The 22,496-nt window shown below is 47.0% G+C and overlaps 1 protein-coding gene across 1 annotated transcript in view; it reads left to right on the top strand.

Moving 5' to 3' along the window:
• The window catches only part of PIK3CG (phosphatidylinositol-4,5-bisphosphate 3-kinase catalytic subunit gamma), a 142,954-nt gene extending 122,137 nt beyond the window's left edge, over nt 1-20,817 (top strand). The window contains exons 9-11 of the mRNA XM_078680336.1: nt 795-906; nt 4,202-4,359; nt 18,894-20,817. Of these exons, the coding sequence (XP_078536462.1) occupies nt 795-906; nt 4,202-4,359; nt 18,894-19,175 (552 nt within the window). The 3' untranslated portion in view covers nt 19,176-20,817. The remainder of the gene's footprint in view (nt 1-794; nt 907-4,201; nt 4,360-18,893) is intronic.
• The last annotated feature ends 1,679 nt before the right edge of the window (nt 20,818-22,496 follow it).

The raw sequence follows: 22,496 nt of genomic DNA, 5'->3' as shown, positions 1-22,496 counted from the left end.
TAGTTTTGAAAGTCTCGTTATTTAGTTCTGTCTTTGAAGAGGTCAGGTTCTCAGTCACTGAGATACAAATCCATGGCGAGGTGTCCACCACACTGAACAGAAGAGACGGCAACATTGTGCAGCTTACAAATAGCGCCATGACTGCTTCTAAAACGAAGATTCAGCGCTAGTGGTAACTGTTTACCTTTTAATTACAGGCATTGGCATCGCCAATAGGTCTCGCCTTTGGAACCTTATAAGTATTTAGTTATGCAGTACAATATCCTTTGTGCAACATCAACTGTTGCATGTCTAAACACTTATAAGGTTGCAAAGGTGAGACCTATTGGCTATCCCAATGCTTGTTACCTGTGTCACTAGAGTGAGCCTACAGGCTTACTCACTTAAAGCTCTGCTATGTGCATAACTCATCCTTGGCCTATATCAGGTTGGTATGTGGCTGTCTGCAGTTTATGCATGTTCTTCTTTGCTGGATGTATGTGTGTCTGTGAATGGTACAATACAGGGATAATGCAGTACTCTGCAGTGCATGTAAATTGCATGTGCTGGGTGTATATATGCCTACGAAAGGTTCAGTACATGAAGGATGTAGTGATGCTTTACATTGTATCTTGAAGAGGCAAATGTATCAGTTAGCTTGCAGACTGCTAATTTGCTTTGCACGGTTCCTCCTGGCTCCTTCTCCATCCTCCACTAAATGTGAAGTTGCGCAACAAATGAATCAAGCCCTGGTTGAATGCACATCATCTATGGGAAGTAATTGCTCAACTACTCTGTTTTCTGTATTTAATTAGCTGCAAGCTGCAGTGGAAAGATTTGTGTATTCCTGCGCTGGTTACTGTGTGGCAACATTCGTACTGGGAATCGGAGACAGGCACAATGACAATATAATGATAACCGAATCTGGTAAGATTTTTTTTAGTTTTTCTACTTTGCTAAAGAATGTTGGAAATACTGTTTTTCTTTAAACTATGAAATATTTTATCCTCATGTCTTCCTTCTCGCACATGAGATGCCTTTTAGTATTGTTTAGCTAATAAAAAAAAGACCCATTAATGGCTCGACGACTTACAGGATAGTTCGGAAATAGGAAGTTGGTATAATACCTTTGTAGCCATAATGGGAAAAAAAGCTAAAATTCTAAGATAACCTGGATGAAAGCTGCACGTTGATTGTTGGTGTTCTAAGTGACAGCATGCTTTGAAGATTTTTGAGAAAAATCTTCAAAACTATAAGGGAAGAGCATGGAATAAAAGCTAACTTGCCATTCCCCAAAGACAATAGTTTGTGACTCAACCTTTCATGTGTATTGCTGATTCTTAAGGATTTTTGGTGTACTTCCTTTGTCCAACCGACCTAGAATGCTAGCTGTCAGGGTATTTTTCAAGGATGCCAAAGGGTTCCTCACACATGTGTAACAGCGCTACTCTATGCTTGCCCCACTGTTCATTTACTGCAAAATGGGCTATAACACCTACGGGAGAAGAATGGCCGTGCCTGGCTTGTGGGCCCCTAAAGAAACCTTAGAACATGTCATGTTTTTTTGCCCAGCTTATACGGCCAGTAGCCGTTGCAGAATTCTTACGCTTTGTTGAACATAGGCTTTAGAGAGCATAGAGTGGCCCTAAGGATATTAAAACAGACTCCAGCAAGCTGTTGATCTCTCCCGATACCTGATGGCTATGTGGAGAACCAGGGCAAGCAAAATCATGTGCATCCCATGAGAAGCAAACTTTATTTTAAACGCTCCGCCTCTCCCACAGTCTTCTCTTTGATTAACTGTAGCAATGAAATTTAATGTGTTTTACAGCTCAATTATCAACATTGTACATATGGCTGTTCTGTTTACAGACTGTTTTATATGCATTTTGTTTTATATTGATATAACAATGATTATTATTATTTTTTTACTGTTTATTTATTTGCTTTCATGGTAGGTGAGCCAAAATAAAGGTTTGCTATTTTATTAATGAGATGGCTTACATTCTGGTCGCTGCTGACACTGTACACAACATTCTAAAGGCATTCAATCCAATCTTGTGATTGTTGATGGCCCTTGAGATGGCTTTTTCCTCCTAGTGGAGACCAGCAGATGGCAAAGAAACATCACATGGGCAAATGTGGCAACGTTTTGTGCATTGCGTTTGCGCTGTTCATACTTTTGTCCTCTGTTAAAGGGGCCAGTCCATGTCACAACATGCCTTAAAATCCAGAAGCAGAAAATTGGGCATGGTTTCTTTAAACTTCTGCAGTTTATTTAAGGAAATATCTCTCTTAGCGTGTCTCTTCCATCTGTTGTCAGATTACAAATGTATGCAATGCTAAACATGATAGATTAATTAATACACACATTTCCAATCCACAGAAAATATGTCAACAGCTTAAACTTGTAAAATATTTGTAGATGTACAATTATGAATTTTAGTTTAACTAGCTGGAATTTAGGCAACATGACTACCGATATTTTGGCAAATTTGTATATATAGCTGGAAAAACTAGTTGTGGAATCATGGTACCTCACCGTCACTTAGCATCAAACACAGTAAATATAGATTTAAATCAAAAATGCTTTGTGAATATCCCACCTTATTAACCTAGAAATGTGTCTGCTCCTCGGCGTAAAACTCTTTAAAAATATAGTAGAAACATAGAGATGCAGAGAAGCAGATCCCGTCTCATGGAGTAAATGTTAAGGCAGGAGATTTAACCTATGAATTCAAGCACACTGCTTTCTAAGACCACTGAATGTCGTTACACAGCAAAGGGCTGTAGGTGACTAAGCATGAGCATGAGCTACACGGTACTAGCAGGTTGCAAACCTCACCAGGCCCGGACTGGCCATAGCGGGCACCGGGCAATCCCCCGGTGCGCCGCAAGGGTGGGGGCCGGTTTTGTGTCCCTGGGGCCGATTTTGTTACAGGGCCGTTTTTGCAGCATAGCTGCAACAAAATCGGCCGAAAACCGTCCATAGCAAAGCGCTCGGCGCCCCCCCCACGAGTGGCCGAGCACTTTGCCAGGGCCGGTTTTGGTTCCCAGTCCGGCCCTGAACCTCACACATAAGAGTAACGTTACTGTGTGGTAACACCCCAACAGTGATGTGCAGTTAAAAAATCATTTCCCGAGAATGGGGAATAGCTGTGTTACGGGGTAACATTCAGCACGGTTTTCTCTGTTGGAGGGAGGTAAATGTGAGCTGAAGACAGGTGCTGGGTGGGAGTGAAGGTAAGGGGGTTAGGAGGGTAAGAGAAAAGGCACCCTGTCGGAGGATAGCAAGACATGCTCCCCCTTTCCTGTAATGCTTGGGTAGGATTGGAAACTGAGGCCTGGCTGCTGTTGATCTAAAGCTTCAAGCAATATTATCAGCCGTGTTTTTTTCCGACTAGTCAAGTCGGGTCGTAGGTAAATGCAGACCCGGGACAGTGGTCCCATTGTGATCAGGCGGATAGGAATACTACATGGGAATTCTCTTCCACCCATCATGTAATCAGATTCATACTGTTAAATATTTTTTTTAATAACAGTCAGTGGTATCTTGCATTTACTTTAATGGCATGCCTGGAAAGCCTAGCACTGGATATTAAATAGGTGTGGGCACTAGACCTGAAACCCATGCGTAATGTTCTTCAACGATATGATGTTACTCTGTGATAAATAATCTATCATTTGACTTGAAGTACCATGCTGCATTCCTCTTTAACACGGCAAAGAGTGAATCCTCCTTTTCAACCAGCTTTTGAGTTATCAATTCCCTGCTCCTGTTCCATTGGCTCATTGACAGTTATGCACAATAGCTTAAAGAACACTGGTCCTCTTTGACTGATTTGGTCATCTCTGATTGTCAAACCATTTCTTTCCATGAGCAACAGCCTTTTTGTGCAATTTTTCCGCTTTTTGTGAATGTTCATTCAGCTATTTTCAGAGCTTTTTTTAATAGCATCACGTTGCCGCAATTCAGAATCTTGTGAATGAATATTTGGTGTCTTGGGTGAGTAAATTGTGTGAGGTATACTATCAGATTATAATGAGTCATTTATTAAACTTGAAAACTCAAGGAATGGCAGAGATGTGGAGTCCGCCGAGGATTGTGAACGGGAGGTGGTTAGTAGTGAGGATGAAGTTGTTTGTGAAACTAACTAGTAGCTCAGTGAACTTAATAAATAATTCCTTTAAAAATATCTGATCTTTCTTTTTTCTTTTTAAGGAAATCTTTTCCATATTGACTTTGGCCACATTCTTGGAAACTATAAGAGCTTCCTTGGAATCAATAAAGAAAGGGTGCCTTTTGTGTTGACACCGGATTTCCTTTACGTGATGGGAATTTCTGGGAAGAAGACGAGTCAACACTTTCATAAGTTTCAGGTAAAATAGAGTCTTTTTCTTCGGAATGCTTTGCGGCAGTGCACTAGAGTTCTTTAGTTTACTAGTATTAGGCCAGTGACCACCTTTTGCAGTGCTTGTTTGGTCTACATTCAACCTAAGTATGAATTTAGCAGCTACCTTCAGATCTACCAAGGAGTGTCAGTGTTTTCTGTTGTCTATTGCTCTGCTGTTTTCTGTTTCAGAGCTGGGACGCCCTTTTGATAGGGCAGCTGTGCGCTATATAAAACCGCATAGCGTAGCTTAGCAATGTTCATTATAGGCACATCCTATGCTCTGTAAAGTTTTTCCCTGTGATTATTTTTGTAAGTTTATTTTTTTAATATTTTAGGTTTCAATTTTTTTATTGTGGTTATTACAGCTGATAACACATCAACAAGCATGACATAAAGCATAACTATTTTCTATAAGAACTCTCTGCCTCGTTAAAGTATCTGCATCATTCGGAAACTTACAGAAACTATATTGAGATGTTCTCTAAAACTTAAAAGTGGCATATAGTAAAATTTCCCAACTCCACCCCGTTCCCCCCTCCCCAATCCCGGTACTCGAGGTGTGGACTCTAAATGTGTTGATGACAGGGAGATGTCTCCAATAGATGTATCTCTGAACAGTAGAGGATTTCTTAAAATGTTTTTAAGTATTGACGAGTTGTCTTTAAAAGGACATACTCTGTGAGTCTGTTAGGTAAAACCTCAAAACTGAAGGTGAGGGCCCCTCGCTGACGCTCTCTTCAGGAACATACGATGTACACTGAGACCTTATCTGCTGTTTCCTCCATTTCTACTTGGGAAAGACTGACACGCCTATTGCCTCATTTTGGGAAATGTAGTCCCTGTGCAAGTCGTAAATTTGTGTTGCACTGCAGCTTCTTCAGTACCGATTTTGCACTCACTGTTTTAGTGGGCACACATTTAAAATAGGGGATACTTTGTTTTGCATGGGGATTGTCTCTTCCAAATCAGGGTTTACCTGCTGGCTCTGTAGAGGTTCCAGTCATAAAACATGCTTTTACTAACTCATCACCAGAAGAAGGCATAAAATACAGACTCATTTTGTAATTGCTGCTGAGGTTTTTGTAATCATTTGCGTCTTTCTGATGCACGTAATTTGTAGGTGCACAGTGCATAGTAATTAGCAATATGTAGTAAAATGCCAGCTGCTATGTGTGTCTACTGCTAGTAGGAAGGAGTCCGCATGCAGCTCTTTATAGTACGTGCACAATAAAACACTCACTCCCCTTCACTTCTGACACCCCTGAGCGCCCACTGGGCCCAAGAATATCCAAAATCGGTTATGTTGTTCAAGGCGTAGACTTTTATTCACATTAAATCATATACATCTACACAACCATTACGGGAGTCAAATACTACTTGGATATATATCATTATTCACATAAACAGACTTTTTGCGACATCCACATGTCAAAAAGGCAGTAAGGAAATTAGGCATAACATTATAATTGGTTTCAGCTTCGCCATACACATGTATTTAAATTTGTTGGCCGACTCGGCCGATCCTGCTGCGCACATTGTGCCGGCAGGCCCCAACGCGCTACAGCAAACATTGCATTGTTTGAAATACAGGGCACCACATAGCGCACCGGCCCACCGAGGTACCTGAACACAGGCAGCCTCCCAAAGAGTCCACACAGTCTATACGTTGCGGGATAGGGCAGTAGAGACAGGACCACCAGCAGGTCAGTCCACTCCCTGCGCCTACCCTCGGCAGTAGAGTCCAGGACCACCAGCAGGTCAGTCCCCTCCCTGCCTATCCACTGCACAGTTGCATCGTACCCCCTCTTGGGGTCCATCCAGTCGCTGAACCTCCATTGCTGCGCATGCCCCCTTTGGTGTTAACTGGCAGCGCTCCACCACAGGGCGAGAAGGTCCCTGGCGCACTCGCCCTCTCCCCTCTACCTGGCACTGGCTGTGCTCCAAAATAGCCCCCAGTACAGTGTGTATAAAGATCACCATCCCTTTGGAAGACAGATGTACCCCATCCTCATGGAACAACTCTCTCATCCCGGATGTAGCATTTTGTGCCTAATAGTGCCCATGGAGGGCTTTGCTAAAATGCTTTTTATGGAATGGTTCAGCTTCTTTACCGATTCGTTCATGGCTTTTACCGGTCAACCACCAGACAGCCACGGTACTCTTCATTTTGGAAGAAACTACACCACTGAGGGCCTCCCCTAACGCATTATCCCAGCCAGACTGCCTGTGCCCAACGCAACAACCAAAGAACATCCACTGAGCATCTTGGGTGAGGCCAGAAGGTATGGAACCCAAGAAGGTAAATACCGGCTGATGCTTATTGGGAGCCACCCAATTTGACCCTTCCGCCGGGAGTTGGCCATCTCAACCATTGTGACAACAGGCCTTAACGCGCCAGCGCCAACAGTTGATTACTTGCAAATTAGGGCGCGTGGGCTTACATTTGAATTTGGCTGACTCAACCGACCAACTCGGCTGCACATATTGTGCGCACATTGTCAAGGCCGGGTCACCCCTCCTGCCAGCCGCCACTCCTGCTGCCTGCCAGCTCCTGCTTCAGCGACCCAGCCGCCGCTGGGCCGCCCGGATCACCCCTCCCGCCTCCCGCGACCTCCTTCAGATACAGAGCGACCCAACCGCCGCTGGGCCGCCCGGACCACCCCGCCTGACGCCTCGCCTGCCCCCGGGCCGAGGCCGCCGCCCAGAAGCTCCCGCCACTGACTCCCTGCGGCCCCGCCCACCTCCATCCCATTCGCCGGCCCCGCCACCCAGCTGACCCGCCCTCCCAGGCTCCTCACTTAAGGGGCCAGCAGGAGTAGAGCCAGGAGTGACCACTGTGCCTTTGTCAAGGCCGGGTCACCCCTCCTGCCAGCCGCCACTCCTGCTGCCTGCCAGCTCCTGCTTCAGCGACCCAGCCGCCGCTGGGCCGCCCGGATCACCCCTCCCGCCTCCCGCGACCTCCTTCAGATACAGAGCGACCCAACCGCCGCTGGGCCGCCCGGACCACCCCGCCTGACGCCTCGCCTGCCCCCGGGCCGAGGCCGCCGCCCAGAAGCTCCCGCCGCTGACTCCCTGCGGCCCCGCCCACCTCCATCCCATTCGCCGGCCCCGCCACCCAGCTGACCCGCCCTCCCAGGCTCCTCACTTAAGGGGCCAGCAGGAGTAGAGCCAGGAGTGACCACTGTGCCTTTGTCAAGGCCGGGTCACCCCTCCTGCCAGCCGCCACTCCTGCTGCCTGCCAGCTCCTGCTTCAGCGACTTATGACGCCCCCAGAGCGACCGCGCAGCGGACGCGCGCAGCGGGAGCACCGAATGAGCGCCGAAGGTGCGCCAAAGGTAAGCCCGTCTGCGCCCGTCCGCGCCTGGACCGCGCCCAGTGCCAGGACCCCTGGCCCCCGCAGACCCCAGCCCACCCGCCGGACGTACGACGCCGCCACCCTCAACGCACTCAACGCCGGCCGAACCCCTGGATGCTACCGAGCCACCCCGAGACGCACCCACGGACCCTTCATCTGCCAGGCCTGCAAGTTCTCCTGCACCCGGACCTGCACGGCACCAGCACCCACCAAGCCAAACTCCAGCAGCAGCCACCTGAAGTGCATCCTGCTCAACACCCGCTCCGTCCACAGACACGCCGTCGAGCTCTGGAACCTGCTCGACACCACTGCCCCAGACGTCGCCTTCCTCACGGAAACCTGGATGAACGCCTCCTCAGCGCCCGACATCGCCATCGCCATCCCGGACGGCTACAAGATCATCCGGAGAGACCGCGTCAACCAGACAGGAGGTGGCATCGCCATCATTCACAGGAACACCATCCGCATCACGACCAACACCGACGACACCATCGCACCCGCCGAACACCTGCACTTCCAGATCCACGTCAACCCCAAGACCACTCTCAGAGGCACCCTCATCTACAGACCCCCGGGACCACGCACACAATTCAGCGAGGACATCGCCGACTTCATCAGCCCGCTCGCCCTCCCCTCAGCCGACTACATCCTCCTCGGGGACCTCAACTTCCACCTGGAGAACAACGACGACCGCAACACCACCACCGTGCTGGAAAACCTCGCAAACCTGGGACTCAAGCAACTGGTGACCACCCCCACCCACCTCGCCGGACACACTCTCGACGCCGTCTTCTCATCCAGCAAAGACATCGCCTTCAGCCACGCCACAGGACTCCACTGGACGGACCACAGCTGCGTCCACTTCACCTTCAGAAGAACGACGACCCACCACCACCAGCAACAGGTTGCCCGAAGAAGCTGGAACAAGATCACAGCCGACCAGCTCACCGCCTCCCTGAGTCAGCACCCTCCCGCCAGCTCAGCGAACCCCAGCCAGGCCGCCGACCACCTCACGAAGTGGATCAGCAACTGCGCGGACGAACTCGCCCCTCTGAGGACCCCGCCCAGCAGACACGGCAGCAAGAAAGCCCCATGGTTCACCGACGAACTCAAGAGCTCCAAGAAGAACTGCCGAGCCCTCGAGAAAGTCTGGAGAAGGGAACCTACACCGGACAACATGACCACCCTCAAGCTTGCCACCCGGAAGCACCACCAACTGATCCGCGCCACCAAGAAAACCGCGTTCAAGGACCGACTGGACAACAACGCACACAACTGCAAGGAACTCTTCAACATCGTGAAAGAGCTCTCCAACCCCAACGCCGGTAACAACGACATCACCCCATCGCAAGACCTCTGCAACTCCCTCGCCTCCTACTTCCACAACAAGATCGCGGACATACACAACAGCTTCAGTAGTCAACCATCGCACACAACGACCGCAGCAACGCCACCCACCACCACCCTCCGCGCCTGGACTCCGATCAGCACCGATGACACCGTCCGCATGATGAACTCCATCCACTCCGGATCTCCGACCGACCCCTGCCCTCACCACGTCTTCAACAAGGCCGACGCTGTCATCGCACCCCACCTGCGGGACATCATCAACACCTCCTTCGACACCGCCACCTTCCCGGAGAGCTGGAAGCACGCCGAACTCAGCGCTCTACTTAAGAAACCAACAGCGGACCCCACCGAACTCAAGAACTACCGCCCCATCTCGCTCCTCCCGTTTCCAGCCAAAGTCATCGAGAAGACCGTCAACAAACAGCTGGCCGCCTTCCTGGAGACGAATGGATCCCTCGACCCCTCACAGTCTGGCTTCCGAGCCAACCACAGCACCGAGACCGCCCTGATCGCTGCCACCGATGACATCCGAGCCCTGATGGACAACGGAGAAACAGCGGCCCTCATCCTCCTAGACCTCTCCGCGGCATTCGACACTGTCTGCCACCGCACCCTAGTGCAGCGCCTCAGCAACGTCGGAATTCAGGAGAAGGCACTGGAATGGATCGTCTCCTTCCTCAACGGAAGAACACAGAGAGTCCGCCTACCACCGTACAAGTCAGAGGCCACCGAAGTCATCTGCGGCGTCCCTCAAGGATCCTCGCTGAGCCCCACCCTCTTCAACGTCTACATGAGCCCCCTCACGCCCATCGCACGCCAACACAACCTGAACATCATCTCCTACGCCGATGACACCCAGCTGATCCTCTCTCTGACCAACGACCCCGCCGCTTCCAGAGCCAACCTTCACGAAGGGATGAAAGATGTAGCCGAATGGATGACGACCAGCCGCCTGAAACTGAACTCAGACAAGACGGAAGTCCTCATCCTGGGCTCCTCGCCCTCCGCCTGGGACGACTCCTGGTGGCCCCCCGCCCTGGGCACCGCACCCACACCGACAGACCACGCACGCAACCTGGGCTTCATCCTGGACTCCTCCCTCTCCATGACCAGACAAGTCAACGCCGTCTCCTCGTCATGCTTCAACATCCTGCGCATGCTTCGAAAGATCTTCCGGTGGATCCCCACCGAGACCAGGAAGACGGTCACCCAGGCCCTCGTCACCAGCCGACTGGACTACGGCAACGCCCTCTACGCCGGAACCACCGCCAAGCTCCAGAAGAGACTCCAGCGGATCCAGAACGCCTCAGCCAGACTCATCCTCGACATCCCCCGACGCAGCCACATCTCCGGACATTTGAGAGACCTGCACTGGCTCCCCGTCAACAAGAGAATCACCTTCCGTCTCCTCACCCACGCACACAAAGCCCTACACGACCAAGGCCCGAGCTACCTCAACAACCGCATCAACTTCTACGCTCCCAAACGCCACCTCCGATCGGCCAGTCACGCCCTCGCCGCCGTCCCCCGCATCCGAAGATCGACAACAGGAGGAAGGGCCTTCTCCCACCTGGCCGCCAAGACCTGGAACTCCCTCCCGACCGACCTGCGCCTGACCCAAGACCACCTCTCCTTCAGGAAGAAGCTCAAGACCTGGCTGTTCGAGCAGTAGCAGCACCCCCCCCCCCCCCAAGCGCCTTGAGACCCTCCGGGTAAGTAGTGCGCTATATAAATGTCCATGATTGATTGTGCTAGCAGGCACCAAAGCGCTCCAGCAAACATTTTATTACTTGCAATCCAGGGCGCGTGGCCTATGAACCCCTAACCTAGCGACCTCCAGAGAGGCTGGACCTGTTGTATAAACCAACTGCTACACGACCTCTTGTAAGTGGGTCACTTATGTCTTGCCAAATTCAAGCGGTAGCTGTAGAATTTATTGATTTATTTATTTTTTCCCTCCCGCTCGGCTGTGGACATTGTTCCAGCAGGCCCCAACGCGCTACAGCAACCAGTTCTTATGTTTACCACTACTATCGCTAGAAGGGTGGCACTGAAAGATGTCCGAACCGCCCTTGACGAAAAGGATATATTCTGTTTAACATGGTCACGGGCTGATTATCCTAATTTTGGGTGGAAGACAGTCCTCTTGAGACAATTGCCTCGAGAAGGTTGCACACTGGCTCTGAAGACTCAGCTGCGCACATCGTGCCTGCAGGCCCCAACGGGCTACAGCAACCAGTTTTTATGCGTACCGCTACTATCACTAGGATTGTGGCACTGAAAGATGTCCGAACCGCCCTTGAAGAAAGGAATATATTCTGTCCCACGTGATATGGGGCTGAGTGTCCCAACTTTGGGAGGAAGGCGGTCCCCTTGAGACAAATGCCTTGAGAAGGATTGCACACTGGATCTGAAGCTGTATAGACTTATTAGAAGGACCATGAGAATCCCATGAACACGCCCCCTTGCTAACACCCAATCCATGTGTTTAGCTGCAAGCATAGGTATGTAAGTTATCACTGAACTGATCCAGATGGGTTTAGCCAGACCTACTTACTCTGGAGAAAATTTGCCACCATTGGCACCTGATAGGGGTATTGCGACCGAACATAAGGAAAACCTCAGTGACAAATAGGTGATGTTACTACTGCCAGGGCACTCAGCCCTGCACGCTATATAAAATCGGTAAGCAAAACTTCGCTGGATCTACCTCCCCAGCATTGTCTGATTACGCGTTACTTAAAGGGGCAGACCATACACCCTAGTCCTGTCCCCGCCCATGTGAACATGAACTTAAGTTAAATTAGTCAGAATGCCTGTGGTGTTTCCGCCTTATAATGATGCAAGGAGAGGGACTGCATGGCTCTGTACAGGCCAGGCTATATTTTTCAGTGAGCCAATAGCCTCTAATATACAAAACACTCACCACAGGGGTCACCAAATCCTTCCCATGCCTTCCAGTACCGCTATGGTGGTTATCCTGAAGTTCCTGCTAGTCGCCGTCTAGAGCATATGTTGCTGTGATGTCTGCGCAGTATACCTCCCAGGATCATGTAAGGGAAGAGAATAACAAGCCATTAATGCTTAGTGTACTTTTGCCTTTATTAAACAAAATAAGATGCATTTATTTTCCTGCTTCTAGGGAGGCTAGCCCTTATGGTTACACACATGCAATATATACACCAAACCTTAAAATTGTTGTTCGGAGCAATCGCTGCGTCTTGAACCCTGTACTCCCAGAAGCTAACTGGGCAGGTCTGACTGTAACGCCACCTATGTTAATTTTGTCCACGTAATCTGAACATGACTTGTTTGCAAAACACTACTGTCAGAGTTTAAGTGTATTACTCCTACCAAGCCGTTATGCATCTGTCTTGATGCATTAGATTTTTACTGCGTCATTCTAAATAATGCCCTGCCTAATCTCAGGCTATGCCAGCATGATAGCGAATACAACATAATAAAATGCAAACTATAATTACAAGAAGATGCATTGAGATTGACCAAAAGTTTTAAAGATGCAGAGGAGCTACCAAAAAGCTCCCCCATAGACAATAGCAAATCAACAGATGGAAAGGAGCTATATCAGGAGTATCATAGGTAGGGCACATAAGCCCCATGCCATTACGTGCCTGTTGCCCTATTGACGGTGGCCCCGCTATCTTACTGGCTCCCTAACAACTTTATTACCACTGCTGTGCGTGAACTCTGTATATAATGGCAGCCTCTTTTGCAAGCCAAGCCACTGTCCCACTGTCTATCGCACAACTCGGCCGGCCACACCATTTGGACAAATACCCTGAAAATAATGCATAGACCTTCAAAACTACTTAGCACCTTTGCAATTAACCCAATACATTTCACCGCAGTAGCTTCAAAAGATAACTGTGTGCAACCAGCACACCCCCATTACCCATTGAAATTCCAAGTAAAAGCATACTGGTATTACTACTGGGCACGCAAGGATCTCTGCAACAGGTGCCTTAACCCCAAAAGATATTTTGAAAATGCAGATTCGCAACCAGATTAGCTGAACAGATCTACTGCTAAGTTTCTCAGTTGCTGCCAATTTGTTTGTGGCAGGGTTTGCCAATAAATAAATGCATTAGTTGAGGCCAAGATAAATCTTGAATTGTGCTTAAATGTACTTATGCTAGACCTGCTACACGTGTGAGGTCTTAATATCTGATGACACTTCTTGTGAGGTCACTTCCTGCGATGTCATGCGCTGTGACTTCACGTGCCACGATGTCATTTGCATACTGCTGCTGCAGAGGAGCTAAGTAGCATATGTGTTACTGTGTGAAACAGCTATGGGGCTCTGTTAATGAGATGACTCTGGAGGGCATATAGGAAAGAGGAAGCTGACACTGGCCCAAGGCACTAGTTACGCATTATCAACTGTTCCCCCTGTCCTACAGTACTGACAACAATACTACGTGCAAACAACCCTCCAATATGAAGTTGCCCACTTTGGAATCACTTGCAAAGAGACCACGCTGAAATTGGATCATAAATTCAAAGCTGTTCTGAACAGGGGCCCTCAAGACACCTTTTGGTCCAGGCCCCCAAACTCCTTAAGATGATTGGCCGACCCGACCCTGATGATAGTGGAGAAGCGTGGCTCAGTGGTTAGAGGCGGCAGACCCGGAAGCTGAGACCGGCCGTGGACCAGGGTTCGATTCCCTGCCTCGGCGGGACTCGGGCTCAAAAATTCCACGGTCTCGACAATTCTCGCTCCGGTGCCTACTCTACTCACGGGGTCACACTCTGCGACTCTGGGCAATAGCTTGCTTAATCTCCACTACGGCCCCTCGCGGTGGGATGCCTGGCTTTCACCTTGTGGATACCCTGCCGGGGTATCTCACAGGGGAATACCAGGACGGGTTCCCTAAGCAAGCGCCTTGATGCCTTCGGGTGATACGTGCGCTATATAAGTCGCAATACATACATGATGGTCACTCACCAATACAGACCAGTATCTATACTTGCTGTGAGAGTTAACAACCTCTACACTGTCACTTCTATCCTCCAAAAGGGGATGTTATGCTGTCTTTGTCACCAAAGGCCAAGGTCACAAAAGAACCTGTTTGGACAAATACACACTTTACACCACATTCATACATACAATTGTCTCTCAACCGTGGAATGGCTATGGACACCAGGGATGCAGCAAAAAAGAAGAAATCTAAAAAAATCTAGAAAAGTAGACAAATTTATTGATAGTTAAAATACACCATATAATTCACAGTCTATCCAATGGTGTGATCTTCATTAAAACACACATATATCTATACATAAAACACATAAATGTACAGAAAAAAATATTATACAGTAAAAATTATGCAAATAAAGTAATACAAAAATGTTGGGAACATAAAATGTAAAACTAGTTCCTAGTACAAGGGAAAACCAATAAATTGTAGACAGATCAATTGTAACAGCTATTGTTCATTTCTAAAAATGCTGTAATTCGAAACAGTTGTCACCACAGATTTATCAGGGTTTCCTCTTAAAAGCATCGATGCATTTCGGTGGGCGCCTATTCTTAGCCAACACCTTCTTCAAGAAAATATTAATAAAAAAGTCCCAATCAAAGAAAAGATCTGTTTCTTCTGGGCACAAACGGTCTCCAGAGTAAAAACCAAATGAGAGTCTATAAAGATATTGCCAATAAGTAATCTCTGTTATCCATACCTTAGGATGAACTCTAGACTTGATGCAATATTATGCCACTATAGAGTGATTGTCGTCCATCTATGATTCAATTCAGTCGCTCCATTTTTAAGTACTTGTTTCTATTCTGTTCTTATTATTTAAATCCTGACCACCATACGGTCTTACGTAGCTCCACAGGAAAAAGTTAAAACCTAATTCTCACATTGTGTAATGCCTGTGCACATGCTTCATTAACACCGGGCTCCCAAAGTGTCTGTCCGTTAGGATTAAAAATGCCAGAATCCTCGGCGATAGTCTGTTCCTTGTTCCTACGTCCGTATGGGGCAAAATATCTCCAGCACTCAGCATCTAATGCCCCGTGCGTACGTAGGAACAAGGAACAGACTATCGCCAAGGGTTCCGGCATTTTTAATCCTAATGGACAGACACATTGGGACCGGGTGTTAATGAAGTAAAATCCCCCGTGTGCGACTAGTTAGAACAATACAGATCCTATGTGCGCAACAGCAGGTCATACTAAATTTAACTCATTATAAAAGTAATTATAGATGCTGGTCACTGCCATTGGTGACTCTCATTAAGAGCTGATAATGGTGATTCACAATTCCAACACCTCCCTGGAGCTGGAGACCCAGCCTCTCCCATCTGGAGTAACCCTCATTGCTCCAATGCCAGGACGGGCAGGGCCTCTGCAAACCTGTACTTAAATATTCTGCCCAGGCCCTTGCCACACCCTTTGGCCAGCAGCAGTCTCGTATCCACTGCCTTCCAGCGTAAGGAGGGGGTGGAACTAATCAGTCTTCGTAAAAGGAATTCGCAGCATGACTTTTCTAGCTCAGTGTCCTTCTAGCAGTGTGAGCAGCCCATTGCCAGTATGAGCAGTCCCAGCACAGTGATCACTCACTTGTGCAAATAACTACCCCTTTCCAGACTAGGCCCGAGTAGTAGTAGGCACAGTGATCACTTCCCTGGCAAAATCAAAAGACCCTGGCACAGTTTACAGACCTGAAATGGGTCACAGCATTAACAGCTCTGACACCGAAGCAGTCCTTTGTCACATTAGCAGCCCTCTGGTACATGACTAGCCACGCTCCACAGCATGGCTAAAAAAAAAGCAAAAAAACGTGATGATGCCAATAGTTCTCACGTAGGCGAGACCTACTGCCTTAGCCAATGCTCAGTGAGGAAAACTGGCACCGAAGAGAGGTAAGGCTGGGCAACGTGAATACTAGGAGTGATGCAAGGAAAGCAGAGAAGCAGGGAGTGAAGGAGTTAAAGTGTTCAGTTTTAGGGAATTGAAGGTAGCTGTGTGGAGAGGCTTACGGGGGACATATCAGGGGAGTAGGGATGGTTTGGTGAGAGGCTTGTTGCTACAGGACAGAGAAGGTTGGTGCACGACGGAGATGGTGCGCCTCACTTGCTGCTTTGTGCATGGGCTACAAGGCTTCGAGAGCTACTGCCGAAGACCGAGAGCAAACCGGTGACCTTTCCAGGAGCCACAGACTTAGCCATGGAGGCTGGCAGGATGGAGTGGATGAGGTGGGTGCGCTCAGCTCTCTCCCAGGGCTGGAAAAGGCAAGAAGTGACCAGATAAACAGGTCTGTCCACCGGCAAGAGCAATGATGAAGAAAGTGCTTTGAACGATAAAATAAGTCTGTGACTACAGTGTTAGTCTACATGCACTCACACGTAGTATTTCAATAAATAGAAAAAAGTAGCTCCCACTACCCAAGCAGTGAAAGGCCACTCTCAAAGGAAGCAGTCCTTGGGCCATGCTACAGGGAAGGGACAAATACGTGAACAGGAAGTGAAGCCGGCATGCACTGACCTAAGAAAAACAAGGAAAGGAGCGTGATGATGAAACTAACCAATGGGAAGCCTCTAAGCCCCCTGAAAGTAAACAAAACGTCAACAAAATGTCTTGTAAGCGACAGCGAATGCCCTGTCTCGGGCGAGACCTAAAAAAAGGCAGATCACCAGCAGATATAAATTCATCCATAGATAGGCAGGCTTTAGCGTTGCTCTTTCTCCTCTTTCCTGCCTTTTGCAGGGACTGAAGCAGGTCCTTGTACAAGAGCTTGTCATTAAATGTAAGTTTGTCTCACACTTGCTATTGCTTGGCTCCTTATGGACTTAATAGGAAAGAGGCTTGTTAGCACACGCATTTAATAATACCATATCTCAAGTAGGGTTGGGAGTAACTAGGGTAATTCAGTGTAGCACAATCACACAGAACTACCTGAGAACTCCGCGTGATTACGGATAATTATGCGAGAAGAGTAATTCTGCATTAGCGATAAAATGCCTCCTCGCTTCTAAAATTGGTGTGAGAATGCAGTTTGTGCTAAGAAATATCATTAAATGCAAAAGAACACTAATAGCGAGCGCAAGCAGCTGCTTGTACTTGCTAAATCTGCTCTCAGAGTCTGATTTTTCCCCAGATAACTCCCAGCATTTAGTACTATTTTCTTAGCACAAAATGCCCTCTTGTGTCCAAAATGGGGGCGAGGATGGATTTTGTGTTAAGAAATATAGCTAAATGCAGTAGAACACGAATAGTGCTTTCGCAGTAGGATTTTCCCCTCAAAATTACGCAAACAGGAGTAATTGTGTAATTGTCTGTAATTCTGCGTCAAAGAGTAATGTAGGATTACCTAAATTACTGGTGTAATTGAATTCTGCCCAGGCCAAATCTCATGCCTGTCGGCTACGTTTGTTAATTTGTAGGAGGTGTTCATTCTGCTGCCTGTCGTATCATTCCTTACAGAACAATCTGAGTGATTCAAAATAACTATATACCCTGTACAGTGTCACATGTCTATACATTACAATTGCATTACCAGGCTGTTGTCACAGCACAACTCTGAAATCATGAAATCTGTGTTTACCTTGTTAAAGTCAAAATCCATTTCTCAAATTCACCAGCCACTTATTCTTCATGCTAAAGTCTGATCTAAGATTTCCATATTGTTTATGGCTCTTTTGAAAGGTTCAGGGTTGTCTTCAATTGAAACTGGATAGGACATACTTTCTACTGATTCATGTTCTATCACAAATAAACATCACTCCCTTAGGTGTTGTTTTAACGTATCTCTGATGACTCAGCTTGCGGACATGTACTGGTCACTTCTGTCCTTAAGAAGAACAACTTAGTGGCCCCAGTGAACACCTGGGCAGTACCACACATCACAGAGGTATCAGCTTCATACATTGCTAGTGGTGAAATAGGTCATTGTGTGCCCCCTGTGGATATCTGCCTGTAACCTGGAAACATTAACTTGAACCTCTATGGGTCGACAATGGCTGTTATCCTTCCAAGGTCGAGTCAGATAATTCAATTGCACATTATTTTAACACAAAAAGCGTAGCAGGCTTTTTAATTATAAACTATTATTATTATTATTATTATTATTATTCTTAGTAGTAGTAGTAGTAGTAGTAGTTGTAGTAGTAGTAGTAGTAGTAGTATAAGAAATACTACTACTGGTACCCAAATACATGAACAACTTTTGTGCTCAAAGAGCCAACGCTTTATGGAAAAGTATTGTGCCACTCAAATGTGTGATACACAATTTCTATGTTTGCTTTGCTGCTTCTCTGGTCCACAAATGGGACCTTGCTGCAGGCAGAGGGCCCGGGAAGCGGGGATGCACTATGCAGCTTCCTGCAGCTCACCATCCAGGAATACTCGAGCTCACTTGTGTCTGCTTTTGGTGAAGGTGATTTCAAAGTTCACACACTTGTCTCCTGGTGAGCAGGGAGGACAAGGAAAGATAGGTTCAAATGTCTCCTCGAACCAAGAATTAGAATGGTTCAGCACAAAATGTCAAAGCGTTTAGAGGCTTTCCCACTGGTGTTTGTTGTGTGTAAGTATGCGAAATTAGTTCTGTGTTTGTAGTCTATCATCAGTGGGAGTGTTGTGCTTGTTTGAGAATTCGAACACCATATCTCAAACACCACTCCCAATTTATTAGATTTGAAATAATTGTCTTGTGTGCATCTGCCCCCAACTTCAAGTGATGTGAAAGAGTACTTTTGTCTTGCTGTAAAAAACTGTTAATTCCCTTTGTCTGCTTCTGTACTGCGTTACGTGTCACCTACAATTACTTCAATGACCCGCCTCTTCTCTTCCTCAGGAGGTCTGTGTGAAGGCATACCTGGCTCTACGTCATCATACCAACCTCTTGATCATCCTCTTCTCCATGATGCTGATGACGGGCATGCCGCAGCTGACCAGCAAAGAAGACATCGAGTACATCCGGGAAGCACTAACTGTTGGCAGAAGCGAAGACGAGGCCAAGAAGCATTTCCTGGACCAGATCGAGGTTTGCAGAGACAAAGGATGGACCGTGCAGTTCAACTGGTTCCTGCATTTGGTACTGGGGATCAAGCAAGGAGTGGAAAAGCATTCTGCCTAGAAATATTTCTTTCTGCCAACAGTTTAAGATGTTTGTGGCAAGTCGATGTGTGATGGAACAACCACACACGTTCTGCATTTATACATGGTTGGAATGGCCTACCGTAAGGTAGTGTTAGCTGCAGGATACCAACTATAATTCCATTAACTAAAAACAGCAATGAGAGCAGTCGCATAAATGTGAAAAAGACCTGCACAGTTCTCACCTTTTGCCTGACGTGTCTTCTTCTAATGCTTAAATCGCCTTACACATAGGGTAGGACTGAGGCAAGAAATAAAAGTGCCCCCCATTAACAAAGCGGATATATACCCCATTAACAAATCCAATAGATGACCCCATTAACAAAGCCGATAAATACCCCCATTAACAAAGCAGATAGCTGGAAAAGTGGTAATAGCAAGGAAATCAGCAGTGAAAAAGCAGCCGAGCTGGCCATGAAACCGGCCCATAACTGCTAAAAAACTACCCACACACTGATCTGTCAGACCAGTCCACCGGGCACCCCCTGATTGCCCTAATGGCCGGTCCCACCCTTCTTACACACAACACGCCAGACATTGACACAGATATAGGTGTGCACATGTGAGTTACAGAGACTTCATAATTCACAAAATCCCCAGCATACACCAGGGAAAAATATGATTTTCTAACTTTTGTCCATGCTACTCGTTTGCTCGAACCTTACAAGTGTGGATTGTCCAAATTGTAGAAAGTCTACTGGTACTGAGTTTGCTTAACTCCCATCATCGTCTAGGTTACTCCAAAGCTTGACTGCGGGGTCATGTTAGCTCCACAGGACCTGGTGAAGCAATGGAGATGGGGTTTCAGACCAGTGGTGCTGATGGGAGCACGTTAGAATCCCTTTCCTCCAGGATCATCATTAGCGTGTGAACACGGTGACATAAGCCACATAGCAGTGGCCTCCACTCTGTCTGCAGAACACAAAAGGGAAGCTCGCCTGGCATCATTAATCCCACCCACCTTTCTGCAGAGCAGAAGACATGAAGGAGGACCACCCCGGGCGATATGTCTCAAAGAGAAGGGTTCAGGGGGTATCGGCTCGTGTCAATTAGAATCTGCAGCGGCCGATGTTATAAGATGAGGCACTGGAAGCAAACCCTCTGTTCAATCTCTGCACTTGGACGTTTTTCACCCTACGTTCCAGTTTTATCCATGGAAATAAATGGTATTGTCTTGTTAGAGGTTAAGAAGGTCTCTGCAGGATCTTTCAAGTAGGAGTGGCAATGCAGTGTACTTTGCTCGCTATAGAGTGGAAGTGAATCAAGAAAAAAAGATTGGATTTTTTTTGTCAACACGAAACAGCAAGAGGAATTGATGTCTAATAAGGCAACCACTGTTCGTGGGTGGAGCTGTGGTTACTAGAAAGAACAATGTGTGTAGATGAGAGCACCCTTCTAGTCGTAGGAGCAGCCTACACCATCTACCATTGTCCGGAAATATGTCGAGACAGGGAGGAGGACACGGGGTGACAGAAGCCCCAGTAACAACATTGTGGGAGTTAATTCCCTTTACTTTCCCAACATGGCACTCTTACCTTACACCTAAATGAATAGAAATAAATGTGGTTCTCAACTATCTTCTTTCAGTTCAAGTTCCTGAAATAAATAGTTTGTATTTTAAATCAGAAGTTCAGATGCCTTATTTTTCTTTTTAAGTCATGGCCTGACTCATGACTTTGAACGTTTCTAAAGGTTTCTGCCATCTTGTCTGTAAAAGAGGTAACAGGAATCACTTTGGACTCATGTACAAAACAGATTAAATCTTAGTGAGTAGACTTAAGTTGGCAGGCCCGTTGCCCACGAGACAGGTAATAGTCACAAGCTGTGCACTGAATTTCTGCTACCTGCCTACCAGTCACAGGGGGTGCACAACTATCTGCCTAATGAATATTAATGAGGCAAATCACTATTTGCAACATGTGAAAGGCTACAAAGGGATGGCGACCTACAAGGAACAGCAGCTCACCCACCATCCCTGTGTTTGTATTTCCAAACCGTACACTTTTTTTGTGGAGCAGACTGTGTTCCTTAATGGAAATGGTGTGATTTTTAAAATAATTTTTTTGTCGGAAGGAGCAGGCAGGAGTACCTCTCACCCTTGCTGCTTGCTACGGGTTGCCCAATGGCATCCAGAACAAGCATTGGCATAGCCAATAGGTTGCGCCTTTGGGACCTTATAGGTGTTTAGCTATGCAGTATACTATCCTGGGTACTGTACCACAAGAGATTGAAGAGCTATAGGAAAAAATCCAGTGAGCTGGAAAGAGTCAATTAATGGGGAGGGGAAGACGGAGGAAGCGAGAAAGGTAGAGGAAAACAGAAATGAAGAGAAAGAGAATTTGTGGGAGAAGGAAAGTGTCAGGTGGAACTGATGAGATGCAAAGATGATAAGTGAATCGAATGCTCAACCTAAATAACAGTTAAGTAGCAGTAAGTGACCCATTTATCAACAGACAGACACTGTATCACAGGTAAGATATACCTTTTGAGAGAGGAAAGAATTTCTGTTTAGAAAATTGCTATACTGTACTTCAGTTTACAATAGACCGTATGCTCCATGTCGTAGACAAATGGAGTGGACAGTGTTTCTTATATGACAAAATGCTTAGTAACTGGACAGAATTGGGGCTCGTGCTTTCAGAAGTTAAGGATCTATTTTTGAGGTCTAATGAATATATATATATCTTTTTTATAATTGATCAGTGTTGATGATCAAGTGGTTTCAACTCCTGTCAAGTAAGTTCAGTAAAAGAGCACAGGGCGACTAAGCCCCCGGAGACAGTCAAGGTAATTCAGAGCCTACCTGAAAGTAATATGTACACAAATAGTGAAATATTTTATTTATGATATGCAAAACTGTTACAGAGTCGTGCAAAGGCCTTCCACCAACTTGATATTCAAAAGCAAAGGCATTGATTCCCCAAGGCATTTTGAAGCGGAACAAATATGTAATGCGCATAACTATTTGGACATACGAGCAAGCCTTAAAGTAAGAACCCCCGCCCCTTTATGAAGAACTATGGGAGATATTTAAACATGCAAAAAATATCGTTTGATGCTGTTCACAAGATTGAAAGTTTTGTTTGCCAGTGCTGGTATTTTAAGATACATTTTTCGGAATAATGAACTTTGTAACACTGACTCTTTAATATTCGATACTTACAGCAGGAGCGTGAGAGTAAAGCGTTCAGCAGACAATCAGCTGTAACAACGAGTAGACTGGTTTTGTGTGGAGGAGCTGAGAGGCTCTTGACACAAGTTTCTAAGGACTTGGACTGTTAGAACTATGTGTAGAGTAGAA

Source organism: Lissotriton helveticus, chromosome 1_1, assembly GCF_964261635.1.
Source record: "Lissotriton helveticus chromosome 1_1, aLisHel1.1, whole genome shotgun sequence".
NCBI lineage: Eukaryota > Metazoa > Chordata > Amphibia > Caudata > Salamandridae > Lissotriton > Lissotriton helveticus.
Note: the sequence above shows the minus strand (reverse complement) of the source record. Positions and strands in the feature narration are given on the sequence as shown.